General features: G+C 39.5%; 1 protein-coding gene across 1 annotated transcript; it reads left to right on the top strand.

Moving 5' to 3' along the window:
- The first annotated feature begins 2,558 nt into the window (after positions 1–2,558).
- LOC115409757 (chitin synthase chs-2-like) lies at positions 2,559–13,164 on the top strand. The gene is given in 22 exon segments (XM_030121032.1): positions 2,559–2,587; positions 2,907–3,017; positions 3,833–3,968; positions 4,887–5,567; positions 5,642–5,765; positions 6,095–6,278; positions 6,427–6,516; positions 6,769–6,930; positions 7,254–7,428; positions 7,549–7,604; positions 7,721–7,890; positions 8,242–8,442; positions 8,687–8,802; positions 9,003–9,033; positions 9,036–9,174; positions 9,288–9,463; positions 9,586–9,852; positions 10,304–10,368; positions 11,074–11,182; positions 11,263–11,476; positions 11,566–11,659; positions 13,057–13,164. Coding segments are annotated over 22 exon segments (3,438 nt in total).
- Positions 13,165–23,356: the final 10,192 nt, after the last annotated feature.

Raw genomic sequence — 23,356 nt, 5'->3', positions numbered from 1 at the left:
CTCTAACATGAAAATGTGGTTTCGACACATGTTCAAAGTGAAACGTTTTGTCTCAAATTATAGAAAATTGTCCAATGATTGTTTTTGAAATGTTTTAATGTTCCTACGCAAACTGATTTTTTCCCCCCACTGATGAATGAAAAATAAACACTTGCTGCTGTGTTGAACATCCCAAATAAAAATGAACTATTTTCAAGTTGATAACTGCTTTGCACATTTTGTAAGTAAAGATGTTAGAATCCGATCCACCTGCAGCTGATACAAATGTTAGACGACAGTTTTTCTCCAAGTACGACCTGTTTGGCAGATTTAACGTAACTTATGTTGAATGACTGATAGTAAAAGTAGCAGGAGTGTCTAAAGAGGTTAAGTGTGAGTAGAGACAGCCCCAGGCTTCTGTCACTCTGGGAATGTGACACGCGAAATGGCAGCGACTTGTAAACTTTATGTGACAATTTGCTGTAGTAACAGGAGCAGCAGCCTGAAAGAATAAGACACGTGTGAAATTACAAGCATTTGTGGCTGCTCCGACAACCGACATGCAAACCCATGATGGATTTTTTCCAAAACTAAATATTTTATTATACACCTTCATTCAGCACTAATATTATGGAAGTAGAAGCTTTATAAGTGAATTTTTTTTATTTATTTATTTTGTGGATTTTCACAATATGATCAAACAGCTTCAGACTAGATTCAATAAGAGGCTTAAATATACATTTCAACTTAAAAAGATATACTTTTATCAATTATGACCACAAGAGAGCACTGTGGTTCTCTCAGAATCTGTGTAATTTGTTTGGAATGGTAGGTTTATGAATATTGTGGCAAATTCAAAATAAAACACAATATAAATTTCACTGACATTAAATCTTAAAAACACAGTGCTTAACAAAAAAAAATTACAGTTACATCCTAAATTCTCCAGACCACACAAAACATCCCAGAGGCAGATTTCTGCATTTCGTTCCTCCTATAACCCACTGAAGAGTCTTCTAAGCACGAAGATCTCCTGGCATCAGTTCAGATGTGATGGATCCTCACAGATTTCATTGCTGTTACGCAGCAAAACAGGAGAGGCGTGAGCTTAATCCCAGCTTGACATTAATCTACAACCAGATTCTCAGCCAGGCTCTAATAGCCTCAGTGAGCTCATAATAGGCTGGCGACTCCCTTTGATGACTGTCATTAATTTTTGACGCCAATCGAGAAACGAGGGCGTGGAAATGGTTTCTCAAAATTACAGTGCTCCATTGCCAAGGGTTTTAATGTGAGGAATCCCTTTAGTCCTATGCAAATATTGTTGATTGGTGTGCCATGCGTAGCCATGGAAAGAATTCACTCTGACTTTTTGTGACTGTGCAGTTCTATGTGTGTGTATATGTGTATGTATATATATATATATATATATATATATATATATATATATATATATATATATATATGTATATATATGTGTGTGTGTGTGTGTGTGTGTGTATATACACACACATATATATATATATGTATATGTATGTTAAAAAAAATAATGCAGAGGGAAACTCAAAGTGAAATGGAACGAGTCTCCAACATTTGTACAAATACTCAGCGTGTAATGATAGTCATAAGCAGAGAAAAATCAGTCAGCATATACAAAAGCTCCAAATAGAATAATTAAAACATGCAGGCAAATGTAAAACCTGAGTAATAAAAAATGACAACAAGAACAACAACTTGCTACAGAAAAATAGAATAAAACGTAATAAAGACTAATAATAATAAAGGGAAATAAAGGTAATAAAGGGAATAGTGACACTAAATACAATTTAAGAGATGACCTCGGGCTTTACTCTGTCTCTTTTTTTTCTTTGTAATCTGACTGATTTCAATGTTCTGGAGCCCCAGTCCATCAGACTCACATACTTGCAGTTTTGGAGTCACTAATCAATCTCAAATGCCGTTTTGGAATTTTGAGCCTGAAACTCTACACAAAGCAACACATTATGTGCTGCTGGCTTGGAGGACAAAAATCTTGAGAGAAAACGAATAGAAAGGTGATTTGAGAGCAAATTAACAAGAAATTGTTCCAATCTATTGATCCCACAGGTTTATACTCGCTGTATCTATTGATTGGGCAAAATTTGTAAATTTTAAATAGATGGAGTGTCCCTTAAAACTGCAGCTGCCTGTCCCAATCGGTGGCTGATCTCAGGATCCCACCCTCCCCTCACTCATCAGTCAGCTCCGGAGATACCGGGAAATCACTCCTGCATGGCTTCTTCTTGTTTTTCCCATGATACAACCAGCTGATCACACTCTTCATCAAGGCCACAGTATTCAGTCCCCAACAGAACTCTGTAAATTGCATTAATGTCTACTTCTACCATAGGATGGGCCATTCTTGTGGTTATAATTTTTTTTTCAGTGCTGCGTCAGTATTTTGGCACTTTCTGCACTCTGGGACACACGCCTGCTGACTGGGTGTGGAGTTTTAATTAGGACATGCCCAGTGAGAGTCATGTGCATCTCCATCAAGGTATTTCACTTTAATCAGAGCACATCTGTTTGTTACAATCGCCATGGAGGAGGAACACGCACACATGCCCAAGTAAGTGTATATTTAATATTCCTTTAGATATACATATACTACACAATATTTTTTGCTAATAATGAGTAAGGATGATTGATGTGTGCCCGTTATGATTATTCCACAAAATACTGATGTAGAAATAAGTGATTGAAATTACTGTGTGGAGCTGAGTTTTAAATAATTGACAAGTTGTTCAAATTATTTTTTTATAGTGTCATTTAATTTAGATTTTTTTAATTCTCATTATAAAAAAACGTTTCTACTATTAAAAAAAATAATAATCACTGAGAACACTGGGGAGACACTGACATTTTCTGTTGATTGTTTTTCCTGTCAGCAGCCAGTTTGAACTCTTGAGCATGTCTGGACAGAAAACACAGTTTGACCTCCTGAGGAGCGCCCGTCAGGAGGCTGAGTGGGACATCTTCTCTTTAGAAAAACCCACTATGTAAAAACGGCTGTAAACATATAATGATTAAAAAAATAATAATAATAATAACAGAAAAAAAAATTCCTTCAGTGTTCTTGAAGATCCTAATGATGAAATGAATGGTCCAAATTTTTTAAACGTTTCTCACCATCCTGCAAAATTGTGCAAATTACCAACGTTGCTGTCTTGAAAGAACCGATCATGGCAAACACAGACAGCACTATTTGGATTTCCCGAGATAACTCTAAAAGCATGTTTTTTGGGCTGTAGTGCAACCTGGCATATTCCCAGAAAAAAACAAAACAAAACAAACAAACAAAAACAAAACACGCACTCCTGAAGGAAATATTCAATGTGTTAACCACAACATGACATAAAAATCAGCTGTTAAAATATTCCAGTGACTCAGCCAGGTGACCCACTTAAAGGCACTCTGACAATGCGCAGAAGGATCAAGCGCACTGGACACACTGTGACTCTGCGGAGCCAATGCAGCAGCGCACAAAAGAACAAACCTGCTCAAAACAATACCTGAACACAAGTATTCAAACAGCTGATGAATTACAACAGCTGCTATTGTAAGTGTTCATCAGAAGTGAAGACAATAGTGAGAGAGACTCACTCGCCCTGTAATCATGTAAACCTCACCCTATTTCTTAATAAATGGGTATGTCCAAACTGCAAGTGCTGTAAGAATCTAGGTATCTAGCATGTGAAAATGGCACCTGACCACCTGATCTCCCTGCTGCTGTGTGTATCTCCACGGAGGAGGTTCACCCTATACTTGAAAAACGACAATACCAGCGCCCTTGGGATTTTCTGCTTGATTCCAGGAGGCCCTGGGACGCCTGCCGAGAGGTTCCCGTCATTGAGGATGAACAGACGCCGTGGAAACTGCTCAAACTACTGAAGTTCATCTCTTTGATCGTGGTTGCCGTCTTTGTGTTCGGGTTGGCATTGTGTAGCAAGGTTTGGCCTTTTAATTACTCAAAACAATAATGTGAAAATCTTTGAAAGTTGATAGTTTTTTGTTACTGATCACATGTTGAATTAGCGTTGACATTTTCTCGTCTGTGACGGTTCAGTAGCCTTAGATCATGGAGACCAGAAAAAAAACACTGTGGGAGTCCAACATAGGACTCTAACTGATCTGTACAACAGGCAAATAATCAAGAAGGACTTCCTCTCTGACCACTCCCATTCCTTACATAATGACTTCTAGTTTTTTTTCTTCTGACTTTTGTCTCTTCTACTTTCAAGTGCAAGCAGTCCTTCACCCCTAAAACTAATTCCCTTCTAAATTGGGGAAAAGCAGCTGCAGCGAATTTGAGTTGTGGCTTGTCACAGGAAGCAGGAACCTTTAATATGCATTGATGTTAAATGTCATAAGTGTGTGTGTCATATTTTTATTCTTTGTTGCTATGCCCCACAGGAACGCAAATAAATACTAAACTGAACCGACGAACTACAGCTAAACATATTTTAGATGTAATAATTACACTTAGAATAAAGACCTGCTCACTCTCTGCAGAACGACTGGTGGGCTCACACTCCATTAAACACCTGAATGTTCTTTTTCTAATTTCCAGACGTCTTTCCTCCTGCTGATCACCTTTGCGAATGAAGGCACAAAAGTCCTTCCAGATGATCAAAGACCGGTCGCATTGCTGTGCATTGGCTGCGCTCTCATCACATCCAGTGTACTTCTGTTTCTAAAAAGTATCTGGAAAGCATGTTATAAGACCTCCAAATTGCCCCAGAAGCGAACCGCTGCACTAGTAAGACAAGGAGCAACGCTCCTGAAATTCTCTCATCTTTAATGCAAACCATTCATCTCCTCAGATTCTGTCAGCATGTTGCTGAACCTTCTCTTCTTTTACCTTTCAGATTTTGTTCATGGAGTTTCTGGCGTCAGCTGGTGCAGCAATCCTCACGATTGTTGCCATGCCTCACTTTGATATTGTGACTAACATCACAATACTGAACGGTGTAGGTATCTTCTCCACGCTTCTGCAAGTGGTCGCTCAGTGCTATGCCAAAGAAAGGAACCGTTTCTTGGTGCCATCCATCACTGCCTTTATCTTCCTTCTTCTTGGTTATGTGCTGTTTGTTGCCTTATACATCATTAAAGCTCCTACTGATACCAAGATGGCCACTTGGGTGGGGCTGGCTGTTGGCGGATCCTTATTGTTGTCGTTGAACTGGTGGGAAAATTACTTCAGGCTGATTTGCGAGAGCAGCAACTCCATCCTTCTCAAGAATGTGTGTCGAGACATGAGAAATTGCAGCAATACACTACACATCTTCTCCAGCCTGCTCAGGATCGCGGTGACTGCTTGCGTCCTTGGCGCTTATGTTCCTCTGGGCGAAATGGACTGGAACATTGTGAACTCCATCCCAAGCCGTGAGACAAGAATCATAGCCATCACTGTGGGCGTCCAGCTGACCTCCTCAGCTCTCTGCCACTGGTTTTCTTTAACGGCTTGCAAGATGCACGCACTCCGACGTTGCTTCATCCTGCCTCTGTACCTGGCCTCTCTGGCCGTCATGGCTCTGTTCGTCATCCCTGTGATCGTTTACTATCAAGACTACAGAAAAAGCCTCAATGGGGCGTAAGCGTCAGTTTCACTGGCTACTGCCAGACAGTGGTGGACGGAAGGACCCTGAACCAGGATGGCAGCGTGTTCCCCGAGCTGGTTCTGGACGTCACACACACTCTGTGCTTCCTGGACATGTCCAGGATCACTGACATCGGCTTACTAGCAGGTAATGAAGAAAATTTTTTGACACTTTTGATCATTTTATCCAGTCTCCACAATGCAATGATTTAAAAAAAAATGAAGATCTATCAAAATTTGTGTGTAAGAATAAGATAAAATACAGTTTTTCTGGATGGTCAAAATGTGAGGATTCCATTCCCACCATCCTCATTTCCACTTCATCCAGTGCAGTATCCTGAGGCCGGTCCCAGCTCACAGTGAGCGGAGGAAGGTCACATCCTGGACAGGCTCCGAGTCTCATTCTTACACCTGGAGATGAAATGACAGTGAGTGAACTGCAGCATGCTCATGACTGAAATGTTGTTCTTCCCTCAGGCTTGGCAGTGTCCTGGTGGCTGGGCCTCATATTGGGCACCCTTCATCTCTGGTACCTCAATGTCTATCGTATTCAGAGGACCCAAGACTTGTTCATCAGGAGGCTGTACGAGGGAGCTTTTATTGAACAGTCGCTGCTCCTCAACACACGATTTGACATCCAGACTGGACACAGGGTCAAGAGGTAAGCCAGAAAGAGATGTGTGGAAACATTCACATGCATTTTGTTTCTTAGATGCTTCAAGGTGAATTTAGAAATGGACTTAAATGTAAGGTTGATGGAGGCTCAAGTATTGAACTGAATGTGTACATGTTGTCATTTTTAGGGTTAGAAATTTTGAAACAGTGATGATATACCTGTGTGCAACAATGTGGCATGAGACCTACGAGGAGATGATGAACGTTGTAATCTCAATTTTCCGGTGAGTTACACGGATTTCATATATAATTACTATTTTGGAAGTATTTGGTTCTGAATGTAACTTTAGCTCAGTTACTTTTATTATTCTTAAATTCACAGTTTAAGAGCTCTGATATTCAGCTGAAGAATTGCTAGCAAAACAAAGTATTTAATTGAGCCAGTTTAGTTTGACGACTCTTCACAATACTCCTTTTTCATTTTCTCCTATTGGATTTCCCAACTTCCCCTTTTTATGTTTGAATGACTATTGCAGACTGGATAAGTACAGGTCGAAGAAGCAACCCAGAGTCAACGATTTCATCTTTGAGGCCCATATTTTCGTTGACGATGCATTCATAGATGTTGAGGGGAGTCAGGGACGTCACCTCAACCAATACGCTGAGAACCTTGTGAAAATCATCAAAGAGGTTTATGGGTGAGTGACACATTTACAAATGAATGGCAGCTATGAAGTACTATCAGAGTATCTGAAAGCATCTTAAGGCTCCAGGACTTTCACTAGCTTTTTGTGATTTGCAGTTCATGAACTGTCTTTTAAAAAATGTCATTAGTAGTTCCCCCCTAAACTGAAGGACAGGTGGTGGGGCTGGTGGTAGTAGTAGGGTAGCACTGAATGAAAGCCTGTATCAGCCACTCAGGACCAAATGAGTCAGCAATCACACAAAACTACAGAACTGCCTGGTTTGCAACGTGTACATTGTATAATTTACAAGCAAACTGTTGGTTCTCTGTCATTAGCATCTTCATGGGCCTGGATGAAAAACTATTTAGAACAAAACATCAGGTCCCTGCTCAGAAGATCATCAGAACGCCTTACGGAGGTCGCCTTGCCGTCACCATGCCTGATGGAAACAGCATCATTGTTCACTTCAAGGATAAAAACATCGTCCGCCCCAAGAAGAGGTGGTCTCAGGTCAGAAGCTTCAAGTCAAGAAGTCAAGTTATATTATTGGACAATTTCAGTCTAATTAACTTTCTTGTTATTATTGCAAATAATGCAAATAATGGACTGTTATGTGTTTCATATTTGCAGGTGATGTATCTTTATTATCTTCTGGGCTGGAAACTCATGGCCAAATATTATTTACGGTGGCATAAGGGAGAGGATGAGAAAGGGATCATTTCTGAAATGCAGGTGAGGATATAGATAAATAATCTGATGAACTGGACATGCATACATGTTTTTATGTATTGTGACATAGCAGAACTGATGAAACTTGCCTTTTATTGCAGAGAGAGAAGCGCAACAGCTACATCCTTGTTTCAGATGGGGACACAGACTTCCAGCCAGCTGCCGTCATGCTGCTCATTGACCGCCTCAGAATGTACCCTAATGTTGGGGCAGCGTGTGGAAGAATTCACCCCACCGGATCAGGTTTGCAAAATGGACGAAGAATGTTCATGTATTCATAACAGTTGAGTAAGGAGGTGTGATCAGGAATGTGCTCAATGGCTTAAATACTTAGGCAAGCTTTAGAAAGTGAGACAGGATTGTGAACCCATCCATTCATCCATCCATCCATCCTGCTGAGGATCGCAGGATGCTGGAGCCATTCCCAGGACACTGTGCCCAATATTATTACACATTATTACAATCGTATATATTATTTTGGGGCCAATTTGATGAGATTTATGTCACACGTGTGAGATTGCTAAAACTGGACAGTCTGCAAAAGGCAAATGGATTCTTACTGATGGTGACCATGTCTCTCTACCTTTGCTGTAGGTCCTGCAGTTTGGTTCCAGAAGTTTGAGTATGCAATCAGTCACTGGCTCCAGAAGACAGCGGAGCATGTGTTTGGTTGCGTGCTTTGCAGTCCCGGTTGTTTCAGTCTTTTTAGAGCTGAGGCATTGATGGATGAGAACGTGATGAAGAAATATGCCATGGAGTCCAAGCAGGCCAGCCACTACATTCAGTACGACCAAGGTGAAAACTAAAATGTCTCATATTCATACTAAGGAATGGTCAACTTGTGAATGTTTACCGCAGTTTCTCCTAATAACTCTTTCTTTTGTCTTATATTCTGTCACATTATGTTGGTTTATAGTCTTCTGAAATGCCCATTTTTGACTCAGTTGTTTCTGGAAAAGTAACATTGTGGCAGACTATCTTTAATCTGAATTCTCAGTCAACAGAAAATAAAACAAGAACCAAACTGTTTTCCCTGCAGGTGAGGACCGCTGGCTGTGTACTCTGTTACTGAAGCAGGGATGGAGAGTGGAGTACAACGCGGCATCTGATGCTTACACCAATGCACCGGTGGACTTCAAAGAACTCTACAACCAGGTTAGAAACACCCGTTTCATCCAGACATTCTCATGGAGAGTTGCATTAAACAATAGAAAAGACAAATTAAGACCTGGATGAGTCTGCAGGTCATCCCTGGACTGACACGTTTGCCTATTTGCCTCTAATATTTGTGTGGATCTAAATGTGTGTACGATGTCACAAACTGCAAATGAAATTTTCCTGTTTCCCGTGTTCAGCGCAGACGATGGGGACCATCCACGCTGGCCACATTTCAGATCTGCTCGGCTCCTCCACCAGCATTTCCAAGAAGAACTCGTCCATGTCCAAACCCTACATGTTCTACCAGCTCTTCACCATCATCTCAGTGATCATGTCGCCTGCCACCATTTGTCTCCTGATTGCAAGCAAGTGTTCTTTTCATATTTGAGGCCAAGCTCGATGCACCCAAGAATTTTGCAATGAAGTTTGTGTTGAAGTATCCAACATGTAACCTCCACCATCTGCTTTTCTTTCACAGGCAGTTTGAGATTTATCTTCAACATCAATGGCTCAGGAGCTCTGATTTTAGCTGCCATACCGCCGGCTATCTACCTTGTTCTTTGCTTCAAGCTGAAGGCAGACACTCAGGTCACTGTTGCAGCCTTCCTGAGTGTTCTGTATGCCTTCCTTATGCTAGTAGTGGTCATGTCCATCATTGGTAGGTTATGTTCAAACAGTTAAACCTTGATGTATATGCATAACCCTTGCTACTTTGTTGAAATTTCTTCCAATATTCTTGCTTAAAACTGTGTAACTTTTTAAACCTGTTTTTTTCATTAGGAACTATGGTGAAGGACCGAACGATTCTGACACCCAGCAGCATTTTTATCATTGCCATGGCCATCATCTACATAATCACTGCCATCATGCATCCTCAGGAATTCCCATTGCTATCCTACAGCATTATCTACATTTTCAGCATCCCGAGCGCCTACCTTCTGCTCATCATCTACTCCATAGTCAACATGAACAATGTTTCATGGGGCACCAGAGAGAGCAACTCTGCCACCGGAGCACCTGTAACACTAAAAACAACGGCGCAGAAAGGTAAGCAGCACAGTTCACTGTCATGCTATTCACAAACCCAGCACATGCACCTGGTCCAACCGATGCCGATTTTAACCCCTGCAGCAAAAAGTGCCTTCCAGCGGTTCCTCTCATGGGCTAAATGCTGCAAAGGCTCAGATAAGCCTTATAGAGCTGGGAAGCCGAGAACCAGCAAGACCATGTTCCCAGAAGCAGTGGAGCCACAGCCTGAACCCCAAACACCATCGTTGAGGATGCAATGATCTCAGAGACAGAACAAGAGTAAGCTTTTTGTTACTGAGAAATAACATCAAATGTATATAGTGAGCGTGAGCTGGCACTTCAAAATGTTCTCTCTCTCTCCTCAGACAACCCTTTGATCATTTTGCTCAATGTAAGTCCAGAGAGAAAAGAGAAAAATCAGAATGGATACTAAAATGATGTGATCTAAAAACGTCCCATCTATTTCCAGCCTGGCTCACACAGTTAAGGAGTGTGTCCGGAGACATGGAACTGGAGGAGGACTACCTTGATGAGGTTTGTCTTCTGAGTTTGCATCATTTCAGCATTTGTTATTCAGAGTTTTTTTTTTTTTTTTTTTTTTGTCAATCTGTTCAAAAAGATTATGACTATATGGGAATTAGATGTTTGGATTGTAGCTGAGTGATTCCAAACATTAAAGTAAAATTTCCTGTTTTGGTGTTGGATTACTGGGTTAGCTTCACAGTGAGAAGACCTGTATTCCTTACCTATTCTTTACATACATTCTTCAAATATGAATTACAAGTACTTAATTTTATTGATTAATTTGCAATACAGCAGTGAAGTGACAACTGGGCTTTAAGGATCAAGACTGTTACTCTGTAACATTTAAACTGCCTGTGTGATACCTGAAATGAAGAAAATACAATTTTTCCATATCACAAATGAATATCAAGTTAATTTGGGGAAAATAAACCAGTGTTGGCACTGCCTCCAATTGTTGAAAACATCCAACATAACGTCAGCCCTTGATGAAATCTTAGTGAAACACCACCCTCCTCTTTTTATATGCTACTTTTTGACTTGAAAATCAAAGTAAACCCACTGCGCCACTGATGAAACTGGCTCCATGTAAGTCCTGGGGCTGCATGGTCGATAAGAGCTGCTGCTCTACCTTCGTGTTGAGGACAGAGAGCTTCTGTCATGGTAAAAAGACAGACTTCTCGTCCAAAGCTTTGATTATTGAAAGTGTGTCTTCAGGACGAGGAGCAGTTCTGGTGGGAATTACAGGAAAAGTACCTGCAGCCTCTGCCCTACGACGAAAGAAGCAGCAGGAGATGGCCGATGGCCTTCGAGATCTGCGGACAAAGTAGGTGTGAAGGAAATGAACGATTTCACTGATACATTGTGGCTGCTGTCAATTAATCTCATCTCTCTCTAAACTCACAGATCACCTTGTCCTCTTCTTCTTGAATTCGCTGTGGCTGGTCGCGGCTTTCACGCTTCAAACCTTCGAAAGAAACTTGTCCATTCAGATTCCCATGGTCGACCTCAATCTGGAGTATACGGATCGCTTCATTGTGATCGATCCCATTGCCCTGATGTTCATTCTGGGATTTGCTCTGACAGTTCTGATTCAGTTCTTTGCCATGCTATACCACAGGTGACCAGTTATTTCTTCTCTACAATGTTCTGTACTCTTGATTTTTATTTCGAAAAACACTTTAACACGTCTTTCTTGTTTCCATCCAGAATCAGCACACTGATCCATTATGTGGCTTTTCTGGACACTGAACCGAAAGAGCAGAAAATGGTGATAACGACACAATATTCACCAGGTCAAAAGGTATTTCAAGAAACCACTGTTGTTGCTGTAGATTTGAATTTTCAGTTTGACTTATACTGCAATAATTATGTTATTACATCTGTGTTTTCTCCATGACGGCTATCTGACTAGCTAGCTATTACTGATACTCCAGCTTTTGATTTTGTTCTGAAGCAATTTTCACCTTATTTTTTCAATCTATTGACTTTTGCTGCTCGTGGTGTGCTTTTTTTAATTTTCTGTTTTTTTTTGTTTTTTTTTTAATTTGGGACAAGAATATATGTGGAAGATAATAAGTTTGATATTAGCAAGATCGAAGCGGTCCGAAGTAATGAGCCCATGCCAGATACTTGTGTTATGCCGAAAAACACTAAAATACAGAGAACAAAGCAGAAACACATGAAAACACCAGACAAACAGTGCAAAAGCAGACAAGAAGCCAAACAAAGACCTCAGCAAAAATATACAAAACCATAATTTGGCATAAGAAAATGCTTTCATCTTACAGCGAGAAGGTTGTTGGTTCAAATACCGACCTCTCTCCATATGTGCATGTTTCCTTTAGGCACTCCTGTCTCCACCCACAGCACAAAAACTTGCATTTGAGGTTAATTGGTGAACCTGGTTTGCCCCCAGCCGACCTGCTCAGGGTGCAGCCTGGGATAACCCTGCACAAGATACATTGGTTTAGCAGATGGATGGACGAAAACCATCAGGAACCAGAGAAGATAGGGAAACAGGAGGGGACGATACATAAGGGATGTCCATTGAAAACTCATGAAACAGGAATATAAAACTCAAACCAGGAAAGTTGCTCAGTACAGAAGACATCAAACTTTCCTGACTCCTGGAAAGTTTGTCAGTATTGACACCAATTTTTGTTTGAATATGGTAATGTAAAGCAAATTCATTGATCCTGAATTTTCAGAATTGGCTGAGTTAGTACAAACTTGTGGATATGTGCACTGCAACTGTGACAAGTATCATGCTCCCTGAAATTGAAGTGGATGCTTCTTAAGGGAGAGGGCAGAGGGTTCACCTTGGACAGGTCACCAGTCCGTCGCAGGGCTCCTTTAAAACAATTATGTCAAATTTTCATTCCTTTGGTACAAGTCACGTAATATGTTTTTAAAGTACTCAACCAGTTTTCAACATCGGCTTAGTAAAGACAATACTTATTATTAGAAAAAATCCTTTAAGCCTTTTTTTGTTTCATTCCTGCCATCTCAATGAGCAAGCAGGCTTTTTTTGTTGTGACCTGTTTGTAATGTCCAATTAGTTCTTCTACTTGTTGTGCTGTGTAAGCTGCCAGCTGCACCTTCACTAACAAATGGTTAAACCACAAAGGAGTTGAAGGTGTGGTTGAATTTTGGATTAACAGCATGTACTAAATCAATTTTAACCTAATCGCCACCCAGGATGACTCAGCCTCCAACGCAGATTCGAGCTCTCAGGTGACCACTGAGTTTGAGGACAGCGACGAAGAGCTGTACATCAGAGGACCCGACGGAGGAACTCCTGTCTGAAGACAAAACCAATAATCTCCTTGCACTTTGAAGTATCCATTATATGTGAGATTTTACCCAGACTGCTTTGATTACTTGCACTGTTTATCACTTGTAAACCTGAAGTCATACGCAGTTAAAAAAGAGGAATCACTGAAAGTCAACTGTCTAATTTATTTAAAGAATATCTGATTGTGTTTATAAATGTTGTTCATCTGAAATGTAATGTCATATTGCTCAGTGTATGATATATACATACACACGCTGAGTGTGGTTGAGGAAACATGGAGATAAATACTGGTGATCAATGATGCTTGTCTCTGGGTGTTGGTCAGGAGCCACAAATGATGTTTGGGATTGTGATCGCTTCTTATTTATTTCTGAGGTATTACAAGTGGGCTGCAATAGGTGCGCACGTGTGCGTGCGTATGTGTGTGTGTGTGTCTGTGTGTGCTTGTTCTTGTTCCTTCAACAAGAAAGTAACAATCATTAAACCAATGTGCCCTAGAATGAAGTAATAACTAAATTCAGAACATCTTAAATTAAAAAAAAGGATACAAAGTAATCCTGATTGAATAACTGGCACATATATGCGAAACGTTGGGCTGCGCTAATTATTGATCTATTTTCTGATCAAAGATCAATCAATCAGTCAATATACCAGGTTAACAGTGATATCTGCCTGACTTAAAAGTACAGACACCCCCCCCCCCCAGATAAGTGTTGAAAGAATCCACAACACACTGAAAGCAAAAATCTATTTCTCCTAACAGTAGCAGTAGAAGCAACACAGGTATGGGAATACCCAAACAAACACGCCCCAAATTCATCCCCCACAACCGCTGCCCTAAGCTCTCTAAGCTTTCATTCAGTTTTAGTAATTTACTACAAATATATTTTATTCTTATTTCTGTTTTAAATAAGCTTGTAGAATCAATCAACATAAGACATTATTTTTTGAATACTTTTCTCTTTCAAAGTCAGTTAACCTTTTAAGACACCTCATTTTCACATCCCATCACCTGAAAGGCATATCTCAGTGCAACAAATGATCATCATATGTATTTTATTTAATGCAAATATGTAATGTAATTATCGATAAATACAGGCAGATAACAACAAATATTGTGGGGCACAAATACAATTACATCATAATATTTGAGCTTTGATGGAGAAAGTCTTTTATCCTTTTGGACTTATTCAAACATTCTAAATAAAAAGTTTGAAGATGGTTTGGCTTTTTTCAGGTAACGTGCATTAAAGATTATTGGAGGTGAGGCTCTGTCAGTCCCACAAACACTGTGTGAACCTAACAGGTCATTGTTTAATTGCCAACATGCTGTGATTGATTAGAGTTTGTTTTTCTTCTTGTTCTTTTACAACAACAACAATGAAGACATGCTTGTTCTGAATCGTCATACAGTACGTTGAAAATGTCTGCTCTGTCAAGGATCACTGAATGGAAGAAGGACTCAACAGGCCAGATGAGGCCGTTAAGAATCTCAATAAAATGCTGGAAAAGCAGGAACACAGACAACAGACAACATGGGAACACAGGGAACGTGGAGAACGCAGAAAGAGAACAATCTTTTCAGGCTGCGAAGACTCTTTATTCGGGGAAGCTTTTAGCTGAATATCTCACAGGATAAATCTGTGATATTTACAAGTACATTTTCACCTTCTATGCAGCACTTTGCGATTTTATCTGTGAAAAGCGCTTCATAAATAAACTTTACTTACTTATTACTGATTACTTCAAGCAGTGTCTTTAAACCCTGTGCAGTTGCGGTATGTCTTCAACAATCTGGAATACTTCCCATTGATTTAAATTTTTTAGCACAACAAAATCATGATTTCCTACAGTGATTTTAAATGTTGGTTCAAATGAACACATAAGAGTTTTTCATTTTGTCTGACACCATTTCTGGTGGGTTTTTGTCCTGAGAAGACAGAAGTGTTTCTTGAGTTCTCGTTTCTTGATACAGCTTAGCCATGCGTTTGTGGATTTTTCAGTAAACGTGATCAAAGTCGTTTTAATCGCGTAGCTGCTTTCACACCGCCAAGTGGTTTCCGCGATTTTGTGTCAAAAGACAATTGAAAATGCGTGTTCCAGCCGCGATGAGACGCGATGCGTCGGACGCGGCATGTTGTCGCGGCGTGAAATCGCGCCACGTCGCGATTTTGCGTCCGACGCTGAAGTTGGGAAATCTGAACTTTGACGCATCGTGATTTTGCGGCAAACCAATCAGAGAGTGTGTCTATGGTGACGTAGGTCAGGGAGCGGGGACTCATCCTTACGCAGCTCCTGTAGCAATAGTGAAACTCGCCAAACTCTGACCGTCTGTGGATATTATCGTGCACCCAGGCACGGCGTACTGTCTGCCGACGGCGTCGTTGTCTGGCTTAAGCAAATAAAGCCAAGCCACCCTCTCAACAGGGTTAGCCTTGATGCTAAGCTAACACAGGAAATACGGCTGGCCGGCATCCCACCAGACGCGACGCGTTTGACGCGTTCGGTGTGAACGCGACTTTTGGCCCCGCGTTGTTCAGCGTCGGACCTCAGAATTGACGCGAGTTCAGCTTCTCGCGTTGGCGCGATTTTGATGCAAATCGCGTTCGGTGTGAACAGCATCAATCGCAATTAATTAATTCAATTCTTGTCCTAATTTTTTAACGAAAAGTGTCTGGTATAAATCTAAAAATGAAAATGCATTACATATCACAATTTTTCGTGGGAGTAGGATTGTTAAAGTAGTTTTTAATGTTTCTTCTGGTGTTTCACTTTTTAATTATTACATTGCGCTGTTCAAGTAAGAAAAATACATGTTTCGGGCAGAAATAATGACAGATGAGAAAGTCAAACTCGGCTAGGCAGAGACTTCTTTAAGGAAAGTAGACAGCATGGGGAGTAATTTCAGATGTTAAATGACCTTGATCACCAGATGACCTACTTTGACTTGTTCCTTTTACGAGCTGCTTTGTCTTTTGAAAAGGCTGATCGTCAGTTGTCAGTCACCATCAAATTATTGGTTCCACGAGGCTCTGTGGTACTCTGAGAAGTCAGTGACATTTATTGACATTAAGAGGATTTACAGCTGGTTTACAGCTGACTTCACTGTCAAACACAGACACCGTGACGATGCTTGAAATGCATCACATTTTCCATTTGAAGCGGGAAACCAGGTCTAAAAAGTTCAATACTTGCTTTTGATTTATAAGATGAAAATATTTGACTTAACCATTTTAAATATGGGAACACAGGGAATGAAGGGATCACAGAAAACGAAGGTGAACTGGCAACAAGAGGCAAACAGAAGCTCAATATATGCCGATGTCAGCAGGTGAAGACAACAACACAATCAGGCACAGGTGAAACACATCAGCAATCAGACACGAGGAGGGGAAGCCATGGAGCAATACACCACAGAAAAAACTGGGGAACAGACAAGAGAGAAACATGACATGTACATTTGTAAACAGAGTAGGTGCAGAAACCTGCAGAAATTGCTTATAGTTAAACATTCTGTCTTCTAAACCTTCGGGGCGGGGTCTAATTATGGCTACTCTGCTGAAATCCCTCTCAGCTGGTGCAGAGGGAGGAACTGGAAACACCCTCATATGTGGGAATCTAGACAGTATCAGATCTGTGCCTTTTTTAAGGTGTAACATTAAAATCCAGTATATTCAATGACGAGACCAAATCTGACTTTTAAAAAGCCTACAGTGTTTTCAGTTGAAATGAGTACTATATTGTTTAGTAAAGTTCATAATAAAGATTTATATCAAGAGGAAAAAAGAGGTCAGCGTCTGAATGATGTGCAACTTTCCCTGTGAAATATTCTAATTTTTAAGGTCAGAATTCTCACTTTCTTTTTAAAATTCAGGCTGTTTTGTCAACAGTGAGAATGCCTTCGTAAGCCATCAGTATCAGTATCGGCTGGCTGATCTCTGCACCTCACAAGAAGCATTCATCTCTGATTTGTAGCTCAGCAGCACAACATTAGCTCCATGTCGGCATCATTAATCCAACTTCTGGTCTTCTGAATGTGAAAAATAACCTGCTGAAAGTGAAATGGCCTCCTCTGTGACGACTTGCAAATAGAGAACTATTTTTGGACATTTTCCATTTAAACTTGTCTCGAAGCTCATTAAAATATTCCTGTGTCTTCGCGAAGTATGGGGTTACGAGCAGAATTGCATGTATAGAGTGAGTTTTTTGTGTCTGTAATTGATTTGTGTGCATTTGTGTGACAAATAACTGCATAAACACAAATATAATTACACCTGCAGAAATCGTCCACACACCTTTAAACCCATCTAAAATATAAGTGAAAAAAAATATCAATTGATTCTTTTTAATTTGTTAATGCCACAAGTCCTGGCATTACGCTAAAATGTTACTTTGTCACATTGGTCAATGAAAATTCCAACTTTAAAATCTCACAGGTATAAAACACGTATAAGGTGTTTCCTATTTACCTTGCAATGTATAATTCATGTCATTAACGCCATAAAAATGTGGTAACACGTATAGAAATGAAAAGAAGGAACCTAATTATTTGACCGAACACACAAGTTTAAATTTTGCAGTTAAACAACCACGTCCAGATAATTACTGTACAGGAGAAACAAAATATCCATGGAAATAAGGGTGTGTGTGTGGGTGTGTATTTAATGATGTTTGTTGTCGGTCTTAAGATTGCTTCCTTTCAACAACAGGCAGTACACTGTAGAACAATAGTTTTGAATTAGTAATTATCTATTTGTGTCCCTTCTTAGGGCTGCAGATTAAGCTTGTATGACGAAGGCTAATTCTTCAGATGGAAACTGTGAGAGGCAGCCTCAGCTGATGTCAACAAAATCACAACCTTCTGAATCATTTTCAGCCACGTGGTCTCGAATTTTTGCCTGCTGTTCTGGAGTTTACAGTGTTCGTACGCTGATAGTATACCGTTTATATACCGTTTATGAAACAATCTGAACAAAGGCAAACTGTTGGAGTTACGATCGAAAAAAGAAGTGCTAAACCCAAAGGCCTGTTTTTTTTTTCTGTCTCTGCATCCATTCAATAACTTCATGGCCAAATGTATCTGTGATACATATTAATATTGTTTATTGATGAAAATCCAAGTACATTCAGGTTAAAAAAACAATAGGACATAAAGGATGGTATCTTGCCTGAATATTTTCAATGCATTTTTCAATTAATAAACTTCTTGAAAATACATGTTTGATGAACTTAATGAACAAAGTTGGCATACACTGACATAGCTGGATAATTTCCTTTGTTTGCTCTAAGTGTGTTTGTCAAGCTTGTCAAAAGGACATTCCTTGACTGAGAGGCAATTCAAGAGCTTCTTTTGTTTTGTGTTTTCATTATTGTGTTTGTGTTTCATGGGTGATCATTAATTGTCTCTAGCAGGATTAACTGTTCTCAGATTACACGCAATGCTTTAAAGTTGCAAATTGAAATTGTTTGGATCAATTTGTTTTTTGAGGAGAGTTGAATTCACTGCTGACGAACGGATGAGGTGGCGGACCGGACAACAGCTGCCTGGGTCCGAAGCTGAAGTCTGTCTGTCATTTAGTCGGTTGATGCAGGTTTGCAGGCTCGGTGTGCCATCCTCTTTATTTTACCACAGGACTGAATTTATGATGTTCTACTGCTGGCCTGTTGAAGCTGTTCTGCTCTTCCTTTGCTGAGTCATTTAGAATCCATCAGCACTTCGAGTTTGAAAACAATACAGAAAATGTTTCACACAGTGTCTCACTGAAACATGGAGGCTTTTCCTGGATGAAAGATCTGTCTGTACTACCTTTTACTCTCCTTCTACCTCCTCACCTCAACCGGAATAGCAGAAAGCCGCCACCTCTGAGCCTGGTTCTGCAGGTTTCTTCCTTTTAAAAGGGAGTTTTGTTGCTGATGTTTTCTCTGTAAAAGCAGCCTAGAAATAACTGTGTTGTAATTGGCGCTGTATAAATAAAGCTGAATTATACTGAATTGAATTGAATGTTTCCGATCCTCTGTCCAGGTTTCAGTATTGACAGTGCTTTTCTGGATGCGTAACATGACAAAACTTTGTTTTTATCAAACTAGAATATCTCCCTTAGAATTATATCTTTTGGTGGGCTTTGGTCCTGAGAACACCGTAGTATTTCTGGAAATGTTTTTTCGTCGATACAGCTTCAGCTTGTACTCGAGGATTTTACAGTAAATGTGAAAGAAAAACAACAACAGATTCTTGAAGCGTTCCTGATGCCATCCAGTGGTTTACAGGTTTATGACTGTTCTGATTTCATTAGAATCCAAAGATAATTTGCATCCAATGATGACCACCAGCCTTGTCACTCATGCAGATGTATTTTTTAAATTAAATAAAGCTTCTTTCACTCACAGTAGGTGGGATTGGATTCATCGCCCCTGTTTGACACAGAGACAGAGAAACAAATCATGTGATGATACTTTTCTACGACATAAAAGCAGGCTCTTTGCCTCTGACCTAACGTTTTGGCACAAATCTAAAAATGAATGTGCTTTACACATTGGCCCAACCTTTTTGGAGTCAGGTTTTTAAAGTAGTTATTAACATCTCTTCTGCTGTTTTCACTGTTTTTATTATTACATTGTGGTGTAAGAAAAATACCTTGGAGGGCAGGAAATGACAGATGAGAAAGTCAATCTAGGCTAGCCAGAGACTTCTTTAAGGAAATTAGACCGAATGGTGAGTAGTTGTTTAAACTGTTTAAACAGAAAAGATTGTTCCATGACCTCGATCATCAAGATGACCTAATTTGACTTGTTCCTTTTATGAGCTGCTTTGTCTTTTGAAAATGTCGGATCGTCACTTGTCAGTCACCATCAGATTATCAGTTTCAAGAGGCTGCACGATACTCTGAGAAGTCAGTGGCTCTTTATTGACATTAAGAGGATTTACAGCTGACCTCATTATCAAACGCAGACGCCGTGACGATGCTTTAAAGTGCATCAGTTTTTTCCATTTGAAGCAGAACAACTGGTTGCGAAGGTCCAGTGCTACTTTAAACATTTGATTTATGAAGATACATATTCGATTTGATGCTTTACACATCATTGGAGTTAAATTATTTTAAATTTGAAAGTATGTTGCATTTTTGACAACTGATTCAAAAGTATATCAAGAACAGCAAGAAGAAGAAAAAAATAGAATTGAGGAAACATAGGACACATTAACTTAATGCGTGAACTCCTTTTAAATCAAATCAAATCAAACTTTATTTCTATAACACTTTTCACATTCTGAAAAAACAACACAAAGTGCAAAGTACTTTTACAAATTTATATTCCAGATTTAAAATTCATTACTCTGAATAAAATCGGCTCCTAATGTTCCATGTCTGTGACCTGAGTCCTGTACTCACTTTTTTGACTATATTCATGTTTTTTATTTTTGTTTGTATAGAACAGTACTCAAAGAACAATAAAGAACTTTTTAACATATAGAATAGAATAGAATAGAATAGAATAGAATAGAATAGCATTTATTGTCATACAAGTGTACAATGAAATTGGAGAGCTTCTCCTTCAGTGCAAGTAATTAGTTAAAGTTAAAGTAAAAGTATATATATATATAATATATATATATATATATATATATATATATATAATATATATAATATAATATATATATATATAAGTAGCATCAACCACAGTGGCATCAATATTGCACATTTGAATATCAAGAATTAAAAATCATTAAAACAATTTCCATCCATCTTCTTAATCAACTTGTTCCTTTGCAGTGTCGGGAGACAATCCCAGCTTCATATGGACGAGGGCCTGACCCACCCTGGAATCTTCACCAGTCTGTTGCAACACAGAGGACAAACAACCAGTCACACTCACACTGAGGGGCGATTTAGAGTCACTAATTAAACTCATTTGGACTGTGAGAGGAAGCCTGAGTAAGCAGGGCCAGTGTTTGAACCCAGGACCTCACTATTGTGAGGCAAAATCACTAAACACTGCCCCACCATGCCTGTTTCCATTGTTTGTTCCCCAACGTCTGACACGTCCTTGATTTTATGTACAGTGTATACGGGTGTCGGTGTGTGTGTGTGTATGTGAGAGCGAGAGCAAGAGGGAGAGAGACACACACACACACACACACACACAAACACAATTTAGGGTGTGTCTAATCACAGGTTTCATGACTTCCCATTCATGGTGGTGGATCTTCAGTGTATTGTTGTGAAGGAGGAGCAGCCAGTGCACCTATTCGTTTGAAACATGGATGAAGACAGAGAACTCCCGCAGTAAGTAGATATTTTATTCCTATTTCAAAAATTAATAAAAGACAGAAAAAAGGTTCAAGCTAATTATGAGTGGATAGTGTCAGAAAATGCTCCTGTAGCAGGATTTGGCGTTGGGTCAGGGACTCAGCGTCCCAAACATTAATATAACAGGGTGGGTTCAGTGGAAAAAACCTTGACAGGCATACAGAAGATTTAAAATGTGTAAATTTGAGTCTGTGTGGAGAATTGAGAAGAAATGATTCAGTTTTAGCTGTTACTTTGTTTGAATTCCATTCAATTAAAAGCAGGTTCTTGTGGTTTGCCTGACACTGACTCATGTCGAGTTCACTCTGAGACTTTAAGTCTTTGAATTTTTGACACAGTTTGCTTTATGTTCTGAGTGTGAAGTGTTTCTAGGCAGACTGTTAAATGAATAAAAATCCTGTCCTGAGTTTAAAACTCGTGATAATTTGCATAACCCAGTGTGTATTTCATCAATAATGTTTAAGGAGACATACTTCTCATTTGATAGCTGCTTAAATGGAGTGCTGCCTGAATGCTTTACATTCATCCATTCACACAGAAAATTCCTGAAAACATATTAAATCTTTTTGCATTACTCGCCATTGGAAGTAAGATGGGGTGTGTACAGTTAGTTCAGCTGTGTATTGATAAGGTCCATATTAACTAGCACCTGTTCAAATTAACCACCAGCCAAAGATGGCCTGCTCGACCACCACATTTAATGAGGCAAGTCAGCATGTGGAACAGAGAGATGTGGATATACAGTCTTCATGCAATGTTAGAAAACTTCAAATTAAAGTTATATTTCAGAAGATCAGAGGGCGTATCTGCTGAACCCGCCTGTTTATACCTTAAAGAAAAGAGACTGTACTTTTTGTAAATCCCAGTGATCCCTGCTTTCACCTATTAGCCACTCTTTAATTGGTCATAGCCAGCTGTCATTTTGAGATCTCTATACGGGTGTGGTAAAACAAACTGGATTTAATTTGTATATCTTTGCCTAAGCTCACTTGTAAAAAAAGAAAAGAAAAAAAAACTTTTTAAAACTTTTGAAGTTTTTATAAGCACAGTAGGTTATTTATATTGATGAAAAGTGTGCTTGTTATTGGTGAGTACGTACCAGAAAGACACATTTTTCATATGTATGGCTTTTTTGATTTTTTACCACCACAAGTAAAGCACGAAGTATTGTTGCTTTAGCATAATTCCCCCCCCCCCAAAAAAAAAAAAAGAGTAAGAGCAATACATTATTTGTAATAAAACTTACGGAATTCTTAAGTAATTGCTGAGTAGCCTTGGTAAGGTCAGTAATCAAGACACTGAAATTATTTAAGTACGAGGGAGTAGCCAGTGAACATAAAGCAGCATATGTCAGTAAACAGGTTAGGTTTCCATGGTTTTCCTTGATTGTCAAAGGACTTGGATTTCAGTTGACTAACACTTTATCCAGAATACTGCTGTTCTTACTACTTTCATATTAAGTGTTAAAGCTGCCAATGGCTGTAGCTGACAATCTGTCAATATACACAGTGGTGTGTTGTGATAGATTCAGGAGGTTGTCTGTCACAAGGACCACTGGGGTCAAAGGTGAACTACTTCCTGTTGGCTAGAAGCACGTTAGCTGTTAAGCTATTTAAAAACAACGAGTTACCACTGTGAGGTCTGGCTGATTTTCTGTCTGGTCTAAAGAGATAATATCTTTTTATCCACAAGCAGGAGGCATTAAAATTTTAAGCCATTTGTGTAAACGTTAAGTGCCATTGCCATTACCACAAAGTAATTTCTGTCTGCAAAATGCATTTTTGCTTGTCTGGATTTGTAACGTTGAGTGTCTGTTGTGTGTTTTTAGGAGAGTGTGGGACACCTGTCACGAGTTACCAGTAATTGAAGATGAACAGACCCCTTGGAAGTTAATCAA

The sequence above is a fragment of the Salarias fasciatus genome, chromosome 22 (genome assembly GCF_902148845.1).
Source record: "Salarias fasciatus chromosome 22, fSalaFa1.1, whole genome shotgun sequence".
NCBI lineage: Eukaryota > Metazoa > Chordata > Actinopteri > Blenniiformes > Blenniidae > Salarias > Salarias fasciatus.
The sequence above is the reverse complement of the archived record's forward strand: the minus strand, read 5'-3'. Positions and strand labels throughout refer to the sequence as shown.